Source organism: Siphateles boraxobius, unplaced genomic scaffold, assembly GCF_051911475.1.
Source record: "Siphateles boraxobius isolate OS27281-9 unplaced genomic scaffold, OSU_SipBor_1 19, whole genome shotgun sequence".
Lineage (NCBI taxonomy): Eukaryota > Metazoa > Chordata > Actinopteri > Cypriniformes > Leuciscidae > Siphateles > Siphateles boraxobius.
Genome location: NW_027508799.1, coordinates 28,624,516 through 28,638,725, shown reverse-complemented (window position 1 = coordinate 28,638,725; position 14,210 = coordinate 28,624,516). Strand labels below are relative to the sequence as shown.

Sequence of the window (14,210 nt, the reverse complement as noted above, 5' to 3'; positions counted from 1 at the left end):
TTTATATTCTATTATTATACCATTTATTATTATATATGTGATTGATCATGCTACTGTATATCAATTACGTATACAATTAATGATACATTAATGATATTAAAAATAATAATAATGTGCACTGCGCAGTATAAACTGTACAAACACTCTTGTATATCTCTTTGTGAGGAAATGCATTGCCACAAAGCAATCTCTAGCTTTTTACCCTAACCTTACCCATCACAACTAAATGCCTAACTTGAACCCTTAGCCTAAACCTCATTATATCCTTATTCCTAAGACCAAGTCTTGACCCTCAAACATGCCTTTAAAAGGGGACTCAGAAAGTAAGGACTGGGCAAAATGTCCTCATTTACTCTCTTTGTCCTCACTCCACTTGTCTAAAACTCAAACCGGTCCTCACAGAGACAGTTGTCCTCTACACACAAATATAGTTGTACACACAAATAAATAATTAAAGTGTGTTTTTCCAGTCCATTTCACAAGTAATAATTAAGCTAGAAGAAAAACACACTGCAATTTGTTGAAATGATGTTCGTTGAGCACCAAATCTGCCCAAGATTTAGTTAAGTCTGTAATGCAACATACATGTGACTGTACATTCTCAAACATATCACTCTGAATAAAAAATGTCTTCTGAAACAAAATTCTTACAACATACATATGTATATACATTCCCAATTAAGTCACTCTGAATAAAAAAAAAGTCTAAGAAAACAAAAAAAACGATGTTTTACAATATAATTCAACATACATTTCCCCCCCCAAATGGTTAAAAATAAAGATGACAAATTATGATCATGCTTGTTCAAATAGTTAAACACTAAAAAAAACAATTTTGAGCGTTGACAAGAATAGACAATGAATATATAACACACACTGAAAGAATAAAAGTGCAAATCTTAAGTTAGTCTATTACACCATCCGTCTTTATGTCATACTATATGTAGGAATGGTAATTTTTCTTTCCACACATCACTGATTTTGTAAACACAATCTTAAACATTAGGGTTGCTTATCAACTATTGTGTCATTTACAACAGCTGTAATACTGTAGGCATCAAGGGCTTGAAGAGGCCCTTCTAAAGCTGCCAGAAAAAGGCACTGCTTATTCTCCACCTAAAAATATCGATGTCAATGTTTAATGTTCCAAAAAGGGCAAGTCGCTATGTGGGAGAACCAGTAGAATGAAAGGAGAGGGAAAAAAACATTTTGCAGATGAAAAACTTAAATATTTTTGTAGAAGTATTAAAATGGTTACCGAACACTTAAATAAATATAACTAAAAATCTAAAAAAAAAAATACAAATAAATCCACAGCAGACTAGAATAATGCCCAAATGAACTATACAAAAGCACCACAAAAGACACAAAGGCAAAGGGCCACTTGATTGATGTGAGGCGTTTAAAGTAAAGATAAGAGCATGGCAAAATTGATGGGCAGCTCGATTCTTTCATTGGTATAGGTCATGGATCGGACCCGTTCAGGAGGAGAGAGCAGGAATGCTGTAGGTCCCACACGCTGCTCCACACAGGTCAAACACAGAACGCCACCCATGTCCACGCTGTCCATCTGTAACATACATTGAATGAATCAATACAGGAAGTGAGTTTTTGAACTTAACCTAGACAGATGAATGGTTGAGCAAACAGACACTAACATATCTGACAGGGAGTCTGCACATGCTGAGGATGGAGTCTGCGATGATGTGGTTCTGACAGTCTTCGGTGGAGCAGACGAGAGACGGGTCTTTACTCAGCAGAGTGCTGGTCAGCTCTGACCTCAGGAAGTACTCCTGTGAAGGAGGCCAGAAACTTAGTAATAATACAAATGCTTCAATGTCATGATATCTGGATATTCTTTAGATTATAAAGATCAGATTGAAGATGAAGCAGCAGTAACTCACCCCAGGGAATGTGAGGATGTTGCTGATGGTCTTGGTGATGTACAGCGTTCTCTTGGCTCGTGTGATCGCCACATATAACAGGTTCCACTCGTCGTCTGGGACGTTTGCTGCAGCCAGAGAATAAAGATTCAGCCTTATGCATATCTGGATTTTCAGAACTCTCTGGAACACTCGGATTTGATTGGTCAATTGAAACATTAGGCAAATATTTTTTGCAACTAAGAGACTGTACATGATCTCTAAGTCCCACAGCCGTGCACAGAAGACCAACATCAGGATTTTCAGTAAATAATACAATAAATTTCAGATTGTTTTTCACCAAACCCTATGTCATATACCCCCAGAACACTTGGAGCGTGTCGCATGGGATCATTCTGTGATACATTTGTGTCTTTTTTAAAGAGCTTTATGCTGGTCGCTATTGACTCATCATATGGATGAGTGCGAGAAGAACATCTTTTAAAAAAATTCTCTTTTTGTGGTCCATAAAAATATGCCATGTGCCATAAGAACTAAACTAGGGTGAGTAAATTATTACTTAATTTTCCTTTTAGGGTGAACTATCCCTTTAAGGGATAATATTCTTTCTACACACTGCAGTAAAAAATATGATAAAAATAAAAAAAATTCTATTTTAAGAATACCTTATAGACTGGCTAAAATTGATGGAACCTACAGGATGTGCCCATAGATTTCAGATCATCACAAATGTACAATTTGATCCAGCAGATGTCACTTGGCTAAAGCCCAGTCAGACTTTGATACAGAGACTGCAATAACTGTAAGAGCTGGGCTTTATTTTGTTATGTGCAGACACATTTATTAATCATTTATTGATTCTAGATATGGGGCGCAACATGTGGCACCATTTTAAGCACCATGTGGGACAGTAACATTAAAAAATGAATCCAAGATGATCACTAGAATGTTTCTTGACACAAATGAATAATATACAGACACAACATACATATAGGCAAATTTTAGGCATTTTCTGTCATATATAGCCATGATATATTACCTCTTAAGGTACAAATGATAAAGGAACTTATCATTTTTTAAAGATTTTTCAATAAAGTATCACAAACCTGCGTTGAAACCGCCCACTCTCTGCAGGTTGTGTCGAGCGCATGGTACTTTCATGAAGTCATCTGTCACAACCACAGTGTCAAACTCTAGGCCTTTTGACTTATGCACCGTACCAAGGATAAAATCTGTCACAATCAGAGAGATAAAGGCATTCAACTTGCAAATAAAGGCTGTATGCGTACAGTGATTTTACTGCGTGTATTCCTCAAAACCAGTGCTTTAGTCTTTTCTCTCGCTCAATTTCTGTCTGACTCACCTGCAGCCAGCATGCTTTTCTGGGCACGATCGTAGATCCGTTTGACCAGCTCTGGAATGCGTTTGTTGAATTTTTCCACCATGGCTAGCTTTCCCTCCAGCTCACGGTCTTCTGAGGCCAGGGCGTATCCCTTCAGACCCATGAATCCACCCAACTTATCTCTGCAGAAACCTCGGATAAAGAAATCCTTGATCACGAGCCTCTCTGAGGTAGAGAAACAAACCAAACTTTAGAAAAACAATTTAACAACCATCAGTTTTAAAGATCCAACAAGATATTAATAATTATCTGAAATAACGTACTAGCTTTACAGACAATAAACATAAAGCAAAACTAAAATACTGCAACACAGCCATCATGAGCATTGCAAATATGATACTTTGTTTAACAGCGAGACTAAGATAAAACTTTCAAAGCTAAAGTGACTTACCCTTCTTGCGTTTGTCCTCTGGTTGCATCAGGACCCAGAGATCCATAATTTTTTCCAGTCCAAAGTTTTCAACACCCTGAAATCAGAGGCTGACATTTTAAAAAAGATGTTTTGAACATCAAGTAACTTTTTTTTCTGATAGATGATCTGCAAAAAAAATCAGAGCTGATCAGAATATATGTGAGGTTTAAAACACACATTACAATAAACATTGGCATTGTCGTATCATTACTAATTAGGACAAATGTTTAAATTTTGTTTTTGGGGTCTACTAGAATAGGTTTTCATACTTGAATGTTCAAAAGAACACATTATTTTCCCACATATTTTACAGCACCTCTCTTCCCAGTCTGTCAGTAACGCTGTATTTAGTTCCTGTCTCTGTGAAGCCCCTCCTTCTGAATAAGACAATACGCTCTGATTGGTCGGCTGGTCAACCGCTTAAAACGCGTTTCAGAAATGACACGCCCCTTACAATAACCGCAAAATCACACTTACACAACTCAAACTGCCCTCGTCCTTTTTTTGTATGCTGTGGGTGGGAATTATTTAAATTGAGAACATTGTGATGGTTGGTTCCTGGAAGAAAACTCAACACTACAGTCGAGGTGTTTCAGAGAGTTCAAAAATAGTGCGCACTGATATAATGAATTGAGTGACTTTTCAACAGCAAGTTGAAAATGTAAAAAAAAGGATAATCCACTCACTCCCACAATGTGGATCTTGCAGCTGGGGTTGATGTCTGTGAGTCGGACAGCCTCACTAAAAACAGTGACATTACAGCGGCTCAGAATGGCCACGTTCCCTTCTGGCAGCCTCTGTCCCAGGTTCAGACATTGCAGTGTCTGTGTGTCCTCTCCTCTTACACTCCCTGAAAATGTGCACATATTATTTTTTATTATTCTGCCTGCTTCATACTTCATTTCAAAATCTACAAAAAGGATTTTATTTTAAACAAATGATCTCTCATTAGAATTACCCAAATATAATTTCTTAAACTTACCATCCTGATTCCCACCAACCAATATTTGCTTCATTTTTTTACAACAGTCCAATATTGTAGCACCAACGTAGGCAATCTCAGAACCAAACCTGAAGCTCTAAGAAAAAAATGAGTGGTAATAATTGAACACATTTACCCCAAAACACATGACAGATATATGTGAAACAAACAATCTATAAGTAGTCTCTGGAATTTCCTTGTGAGTGTTTTTCTACCTGTGTGAGATAGTAGATGTGTGTGTGAGGAACAGCACGCAAAGCATTGACTGCTCCTCTGAAAGTGTAAATCTGTTGATGAGGATCTCCAACCAGGATTTTCCCACAGCTCTGAGAGAGCATAATGTCCACGATGACTGGAAAAAAACAAGACCACAAGCAGGACAGAATTAAGAAATTCAGTTCTACAAAAGCATACAGGTGAAAATACATAATAAATTAAAATAAACAAAATACCAGAACCAAAAACTACTGGATGAATTTGACAAACAATGCTAGGTACATTTTTTTACCTGGTGTGCAGTCTTGAGCTTCATCAATAAATATGGCATCATACCGGTCCAGCTCTGGTCTCGTCAGCTGCCAGAGTTTAAGGTACCCTATTTGCAACAATAAAAATAAATTATTAACATAAAATGTGTTTCAATCCAAAGTTGCGAATTTAACTTAGCTCAAACCTGGAATATCGCATCAAATATTTGCAGCATCTTTTCTATCCCATGTGTTCAAGAGAACAAAATCGTGACTTGGGAAAGTTTAATTTGCATTCAGAGGTGGTTTCATGGTGTTTGGGAACACAATCATGTGAGACAGTTTTGGTAGGTAATTATACCAAGTCATTTTGATGACAGACTTTAGCTCAGGCGCAAACCAACATTCGAGATGCTGCGCAATGAAATTGGTCCACTGGTTATTCCAGCTTTGCTGTCTCACATGTTCTGTTACGTGACTTTTTTTGTTGCCCATCGATGGATTTATTCGATAAATGGGTTTTCATCATAGTTTATGCAAGTCTTCTGGTTACACTTTATTTTAAGGTGTCACTGTTACAGTGTAATTATATATTTAAGTACATGTACTTACTAAAGGGTTAGGGTAGTATTAGGATTTGGTTGAGGGTTAGTTACATGTAATTATGCCTAATTTACTGTTATTACTATGGTAAGTACATGTAACATATGTAACAAGGACACTGTAAAATAAAGTGTTACCAGTCTTCTTATTGGATAAAAAAGTCCACCTCAAAAGCGTGTTTTTTTTATGCAATATACCAAACATTCCCATAAAGATAAGTGGATGGAAACTTAGCAAGAAAAACATCTAAGAATTTTTTTTGGGTTTGTTTGGTATAGTAACTGAGTGTGATAGGAAACTATATTATTTGGAGTTTATACACCTAAATATCTCTGTATCCAAATTTTGGTGCTTACCATCATGGGTCATGTTGTACACTCTCTCTTTTTTGGTCTGCAGATCTACCATTTGGTCCCATATATTCTGCGCGTTACCTGCAAAATTCTGGAGAGAAAGACTTTTTAATGCATTTTCTTTGTCACAAAAATTGCTACTGACAAAATGAGTGCAGAGACCCAATTAATTCAACATGATATTTGTTTTAGACTATTTTAATTTGAAATTGACTATCATTTAGTAACCCTTAAAACATTCCCAAAAGCACAAGCTGTAAACTGACAGAGCTGTCTGTTCACTTTACCATTCTTTGTTTTTCGTCTGGGTATTTAGTCTTGCCGTTTGTGTTCTTGTACTCTGACGGAACGTGTTGAGTGCCAACCCGCTGGTCTATGGACGCCCAGTAGTTGTGGAGGGTTTGCGTCACCACTTTAGCATTGACGAATCCCCCCTGCCCTTCAGGCAAGACCCACGCCACATCAAACGGCTGCAATTTATTGGACAGTTTTCGGATATTTTTATACCTGCATAGCAGAAAAGTCACACAAAACATCCTGGTTATTATAAAAGCTTAATGGTTCCTTTTCATTCTTCAAACTAGTCGATTGTTTGGTTAATGTTTCTCTGCTGACTGGACAGTACAAACTAACCTCTGTCCCACAGCTCTGAAGGCCATTGAATGGATAGTCCTACATTCGACGTTGTGCGGAAATAAACGCTGAGCTTGCATCGCCACAGATTTGTTGAAGGCCAGGTAGAGGAAGCGCATATGTGGTTTTTGCTGAGCGTACTTCACAAGTGTGGTCGTCTTTCCAGTGCCTGCGACAAATAAGAATGGGATTATATGACCAGAATACTACTCAACATTTTCAGCTGCAAATTAATATAAATGATTTTTCGTCACCTGCAAAAGCCATGATTTTAACAACGTGATGATTCTGGATGTCATGGTTGAGTATCTGCTGTTGCTCGTGAGTGGTATGCTGTCTGAAAAAAATGACAATTATCATTACAATAATGTCATATATTAATTTGTAATACAACCCCAAATCAGAAAAAGTTGAGACATTTTGTAAAATGCATTAAAATCAAGAATCTGTGATTTGTTAATTCTATTTAAACTTTTTTTTGCTGACAAAAGTACAAAGAAAAGTTTTCCAATGTTTTCACTGACCAACATAATTGTATTTTGTAAATATGAAAAAAAAGTTGGGACAGAGGCATGTTTACCACTGTGTCACATCACCTTTCCTTTTAATTACACTTTTTAATCATTTGGGAGTTGAGGATACTAATTGTTGGAGTTATGCTAGTGGAATATTTGCCCAATCTTGTCTGATACAAGACAGCCGCTCAACAGTCTGTGGTCGTCGTTGCCTGATTCTCCTTTTCATGATGAGTCATACATTTTCCATAAGAGACATATCTGGACTGCAGTAAACAGGCAGGCACATCCCTTCTATGGTGCAGAGTGTCTAGAAACCACTCAGTTGTAGCACGTGCAGAATGAGGCCTGGCATTGTCTTGCTTCCCAGGAGAGATATCATCTTGATGGCAGTTTATGTCTCTCTACAATCCAAATATATGCCTCCATGTCAATGGTATCTTCACAATAATGCAAGTTACCCATACCGTTTGCAATGGTGCACCTCAATACCAGCACAGATGTTTGCTTTTGCACCTGTCGCTGGTGAAAGTCTGGTTGGCCCCTTTCGTCTTTGGGACTGAGAACTCGGTGTCCCAAAGCTGAAACATGGACTCATCTGACCACAGCACACATTTCCACTTTCTTCTAGACCATCTGAGATGAGCTCGGGCCCAGAGAACTCGCCGGCATCTCCACATATAACTGATGTAAAGCTTTCTCCTTGCGTAACAGAGATTCAAGTGGCATTTCTTGATGCAGCGTCAGACTGTGTTCAGTGAAAACGGTTTTCCAAATTACTCCTGAGCACATATGTGTCTGTATTTAACGGATTAGCATGATGGTATCTTGTGCAATGCCATCTGAGGGCTCAAAGGTCACGCACATTCAACAGAGGTCTCCTGCCTTACCCAACACAGACTGAGATGTCTCTGGATTCCCTGAATCTTGTGACAATATTATGTATGGAAGATGATAAAAGACATAAATTCTTTGCAATCTTGCATTGAGAAAAGTGATTTTTTTAATTGCTTGACAATTCTCTCATGATATTTGGCACAAAGTGATGAGCCATGACCCATCTTTGCTTATAAAGACTGAGAAGCACTTTTACACCCAAACATGATACCCTCAACTATTACCAATTCACCTGCTCATTGTGGACAGTTTCAAAAGAGTTGGATAATTAATTTGGATAATCTTTTCACTTTTATTTGGTCTCTGTCCCAGCTTTTTTGGGGTGTGTTGCAGCCATCAAAATCAAAATTTGTTCATATTTACAAAATACAATTATGTTGGTCAGTGAAAACATTGTAAAACTTTTCTTTGTACTTTTGTCAGTTAAAAAAAGTTAAAAAAGAATTAACAAATCACAGGTTCTTGATTTTAATGCATTTTAATGCATTGCGTCCCAACTTTTTCTGATTTGGGGTTGTAAATATATACGCTGTTCAATAGTATGGGATTTATATGATTCCAGTCTCTTATGCTCAACAAGGCTGCATTTGTTAGAAAATACAGTAAAAATACAATAAAATGTTATTACAATTTAAAATAACCTTTTTCTATTTCAATATATTTGAAAATGTACTCCATTCATGTGATATGAAAGCTGAATTTTCAACATCATTAAAGTCTTCAGTATCACAAGATCCTTCAGAAATCATTATAATATGCTGATTTGCTGCTCTACAAAAATTTCTTATTATTAATGTTGAAAACAGTTGTGATGCTAAATATTTTTTGTGGAAATCATGATAATTTTTTTTCTGTAGTCTTTGATTATAAGAAAGTTCAAAAGAACAACATTTATTTGAAATAGAAATATTTTGTAACATTATAAAAAATAACTGTCATTTTTTAATCAAAATATTAATTTCTTTAAAAAAAAAAATCGTACTGACCCCAAAGTTTTGTGTAATTAATATGCAATTACTATATCCTGCCCACCTCTTGTCATGCAAGCTTGGACGCGGCGGTGCGTTCTCCATTAAGTGCAGTACGTAGAAGATGTTGTAATGCCACCTAAAGATGGAGGTTCAAAAAGTGAAGATTAATTTAGATTGCCCCACAAAATAAAGAAACCAGTCTCAATTAAGTGTTAAATAGTTTTAATTGGCTCTTTTAATTCCCTCTTTTAAATCCTCAGCTGCCATAAATAAACAACTTCTCGACTCCTGTTTCATATGGACCTTGTCTCTCACCTGTTGCTTATGTTAATATTATTATCTCTCATGGCCAGGAGCAAAGTGGCCATAGCCCACAGGTACTCAGAGATTCCTCCTGCTGTCAGCAGACACCCAGACTTCCGCAAGAGAGCTACCAGATCCAAGACATCCTTCACTCCGTCAGCCAAAATCAGCATCAGGGCCATGGTAGACCAAGGGTTTGGACCCTGTAATACAAGTCGAAACAAAAATAATTGGTTCAAAAATGCCATAAAAAAGTGGAACCTAATGCACATTATAATGCAATTAATGCACATTGTTGTAAAAAAAAAACAAAGGCACTAGTTTCAGTAAATGTAAACTGTGGGTTTACATTACCTCGTCATTCGCCATGTCTGGCAGTCTGTCTTTGATGCAGCCTTCAGCGTGAGCGTAGAGCCGATGTCCTTTCACACACTCAATCACGTCCTTAACATTCACCCGTTTGCTGTGTTTGAACTGCGACATGTACCTGGAAAATCATGCATGTGCTGTGAGAATTTCACAACACAATATACATTTGACTTAATCTGGCAAATTATTACTCTAACAAACGATTCGATCTTGTATACCATATTTAGCATGTGAATTCCTCCTTGTTGTATTTTTCTTAATTATTCTTTTAATTTGTATGTTGCCTCTATACATTTTCTGCATTTTTCTATTTTGGCACTATAAGCACTTTGCCATACATTTTAAATGTGATCAATCTTTCCAGTGATGCTTAGCTGACTAAACTGATCACTCAGCAGACTATTAAACTACAGTTGACCCCCCGGTGTACAAACGTCACACCTAACAGGTTTGATCTCTATCACTAGCTCAGATGTGTGAAAATGGGGGTCGTGAACCCTCTTTTGTTGATCTTCAAAGACAGTGTGTGTTCTTACCTCACCATATTAAGAAGACAGAGGTCTTCCTTTTTGATAATGTTATTATCATGCAGGATAGACTTCACTTCCTTTAGTGCCTCTTTTTCCCATTTACGGTATCTGCAGTACAACTTCTTCCAAGGTAGAAACTAGGGAAGAAACCATGACATGTCACAATCACTGATCTATATACATGACATTCATAGGCTTATGTTAAAGGAATACCTACACAATTTATAACAGTGTACTAAAACTAAATTGAATTAGCATTAACTAACTTTTATAAACTATAAACTAACTTTTACCCACAACAACACACCTGGGGGTCAATGACGACGGCCCTCCAGCGATGGCACACTAGGCTGATATGTCGATAGAGATCATCTGCTGGGAGGTAAGCGAACATATCCCTCAGGATCTCCTCGGGCAGGTCCTGAACGTGACCCTGGGGCACGTCCTGTCCTCCCTGCACTCCCAGCAGCCCGTAGTGGGCATCAGGAAGGGCTTCAACCAGGTCCTCCTCATGCTCTTCTTTTTCCACCAATTCTTCTTTTTTGACCAATGTGGTTCCAACCTCAAAGTCGTCGTTGAACATGTCCTCAGTGATTCCTTCCATAAAGTCCTCCATCTTATCCTCTTCTGGGATGAGATGTCCGACGGGTTCCTCTTCTTCCTCCCTCTCCTCCTTCACTGGAGGCTTGGTTCCTTTTTGGGGGCTGGTGCTTATGACTCCAGTGACAGAGAAGAATTCGGTGATGCCCCTCTGTTGGTCCACACCAGCTGAAGCTTTAAAGCAAAATTAAATATGTTAAACTGGGAATTTAGCACTGTTTTTTTGCAGAAAGATGCAAAAGGCAATGACAAAAACAACACCTTGTCTACTTCTTTTGGTGGGTGTCCTGGGCTGAAGTCTTCGGTTTGGATCACTGTTGCTGAGGTTGACATTAAATGGCTGTGTGAGAGACTGGTTCCCTGCGTTGCTTTGCACCAGTTCATCACATTCTGAGGGCCCCAGGTGCCTGCGTTTGGCCCTTCCTATAGAAAACACATGTAAAAAATATATTACCTACGTAAAAAATATTAAACCGCTAATAATCCATTTACATTAAATAAAACACACCGACAAAACTCACAAGATCGGAATACGAACTTAGAATTCAGTACTGATTCGCGTTTATGTTTATTTAAAAACATACATTCAATGAACATACATACAACAACATGACAGGCACATAGAAAAGTGCTAAACAAAATATGCATTTAAAAATATTTACCTTTCATGGACGATTCCATGATATAAAGACGACGAGTCTCTTCAACCTCCCGATGTTGTGGTATTTAAACTTGGGTAGAATACGTCCACCGAAAATAAAACAACAACTTCACAAGGATTCCATTTCCGCTTTACGTCCCTAAAATGTAAAATGTTCACACATCATTTCAAAATAAAAGTTCTAAAAGTCCAGCGATTTGTTAATGGCTGTAAAAAAAAATAGGGCTCTCTTACCGAAGCGGCATTCAGGGTTCAAATATTCCAGAGTATTCAAAAGTAAATTCATATCCTCAATTTTTTTTGTGTGGGAAAGTAGTGCTGTACTTTTGACTGGCCCTTTAGGTTGGCGCAGAGGGTGAGTAAATGATGTAAATTTTAGTTTTTTTTCTTTTTCAGTTTTAGGTAAATATAATTCAAAATGGTCACATAAACAACATAAAATATATTTTTGCCTTTTTTAAAAACAATATAGTTATTTATTTTATTTGTTTGTTGTTATTATCCCTTTTTAAAGCCATCTGTCTGTTTAATATCGACTGCCTGTCAGTTCTCTGTAGTGTTAGAAAAAAACAATAGATGGCGGCAGAGAGAGAAATTGACTCTTTCTAAGCCCCGCCCCCTCTGCTCAATTTACAAGAAGTTTTTTTTTTGAATCACAGAGGGGATACATCACAATAACACTTAAGAAAACAGGATAAGAAACTCAAGGTAGAGCAAAGCAATACACTACATTTTCAAGCAAGATAGGCTACAGTAAACAGAGAGGCTAGTGTACTAAACTCAGAAGTCACAGCATTAGCTTCTGTGAACAGCACGTTTTATAATAAAACGTGTTAATACAGTAACTTAGTTAAAATCGATTTGTATTGGAATAATTTTATATGCCGTTTTTTAATAAACTGTAGGCTGCAATCGAGACAATAAACACTTATCAAAGTTAATTGTACCTGGATGGGAAAAGCCTCATTATATAACCAGCCGATTGTTGAAATGAGCTGATAATAAGCGATTACTGGAGTGAACAATGTCATTAGTCAACACACACACACACACACACACACACACACACACACATACACACACACACACACACTATGATAACGGTGAACTCATTAGTTAATCTACTTAATCGAAATGTTTAACCGTAAATTGTTATTTTGCCAATTGCCATTAATTTACCTTGTTGCAAATGTAGGTGTCCTTACCGATGTTACACATTGTCATTTGGTAATATTAAAAGTTAAATGTCTTGCACAAGAACCTCAGACGTGGACCATTTCCCTAGGCGAGGGATTTTGTAAAGGTTCACTGACCTTGTTTGTTTTTGCAGTAATGATCTTACTCTGAGCCTGCTTGGATAAGTGTGTGTGTATGTGCAGGTTGATATTATAATTGTGGGGGGTCCTTACAGGGATAGTAAAACCTGAGATTACCTTCATTCCCACGAGGGAAATGCATTAATAAACATACTAAATTTAGTTTTTGTTTGTTTTGTTTTTATGTAAAAATGCAGAAAGTTTTCTATGATGGGTAGGGGTAGGGGATATAATATACATTTTGTTCAGAGTAAAAATCAGTATGTCTATGGAATATCCCCATGATACATGATAACGTGTGTGTGTCTGTGTGTGTGTGTGTGTGCGTGCGCGTGTGCGCGCGCCACTTACAGTCTGTAAATGTGTAAGGGTGGCTCTTGCTCTTCAATATCATCTCCACACAATACTGTATGAATCTCTGGGCTGCTCCAAACATCAATCAAAATCTCTCATTTTGCACTTGAACTTCTTGCTGTCTTAAAGCCATTCTGAAGAACAGACTACAAAACTCTTATGTGTGCACGGAGATGCATTAAGAGATGCTCTAATCCAGTGCTTTTACAAAGAAGTAGGATTCAAATTGTAAGTATGCAATTCCTGCTAGGCATAAAGGAGGCATGACGTAATAAACTAGTTAATACAAATAAAGTCAGGTTTTTTTTTTCTGAAGTATTTTTGAAGTATTGTTTGATAAGGCGAGTCTTGAGTCTGCGCATGAAGATTAGGAGGGATTCTGCTGTCCAGGCATGTAGGGAAAGTTGGTTTCGCCATTTGAACACAAGGACAGTGACGTGTTTAGCCTTGTTGTGAGGTTAAAGTATGACTTTTGTGCACTGAAAAGTTCTCAGTCTGTGGTCTCTCTTGATCATGCAGTTACAGTGAATGGGGACTGAAGCTATGAAAAGCATGAAATCCTTAGTAATGACTGTTTGAGGGTTAACTTAACTTAATTGAAAGTTTGAGGTTTTTGTAAGGTTTTGGATAGTAATTCCTTCCAATGGTTTGGTAATACTTGAGTCATTACTATTGGGTTGCCATGATCTTCATTTTAAAATTAATTATACATTATGCATTACTCGCATTAATTATGAACCTGTATATAGTACTTCTTACTGGGAGGTAAGAAAAAAAATAGTAATTAGCTAAAAGTGAATACCACTTTCAAAGCTATTACTTACTTATTCGTTGATCATAGTTTCTTGTTTGTTAATAGTATGTTAATTTTGCGTTACTCATTTGTTTTTATTGACGGAACAGTATTCTAAAGTGTTACCGAAATGGCAAGTAACACATTGTATTAAAAGTGAAATTTT

The 14,210-nt window shown here is 37.2% G+C and overlaps 1 protein-coding gene across 1 annotated transcript; it reads right to left on the bottom strand.

Moving 5' to 3' along the window:
* Positions 1-516: 516 nt before the first annotated feature.
* On the bottom strand, positions 517-12,864 carry fbxo18 (F-box DNA helicase 1). Its single transcript, XM_077234733.1, has 22 exons — positions 12,761-12,864; positions 11,583-11,720; positions 11,182-11,343; positions 10,628-11,094; positions 10,327-10,457; positions 9,776-9,908; positions 9,434-9,624; positions 9,180-9,254; positions 6,990-7,072; positions 6,736-6,904; positions 6,390-6,609; positions 6,106-6,193; positions 5,188-5,274; positions 4,895-5,031; positions 4,680-4,776; positions 4,384-4,547; positions 3,677-3,752; positions 3,247-3,450; positions 2,990-3,115; positions 1,905-2,011; positions 1,659-1,793; positions 517-1,570 (listed from the first exon to the last, which is right to left on the bottom strand). Exons 2-22 carry the CDS (start codon positions 11,599-11,601, stop codon positions 1,403-1,405), a joined length of 3,039 nt encoding a protein of 1,012 aa, XP_077090848.1. The 5' UTR covers positions 11,602-11,720; positions 12,761-12,864; the 3' UTR covers positions 517-1,402.
* Positions 12,865-14,210: the final 1,346 nt, after the last annotated feature.

Coding starts and splice junctions, on each gene's coding strand:
- fbxo18 (XM_077234733.1), bottom strand. Junction 7,073..9,179: donor CCAAGCTTGCATGACAAGAG/GTGGGCAGGATA, acceptor CATTTTTTTCAG/ACAGCATACCACTCACGAGC. Junction 3,116..3,246: donor GAAAAGCATGCTGGCTGCAG/GTGAGTCAGACA, acceptor TGATTGTGACAG/ATTTTATCCTTGGTACGGTG.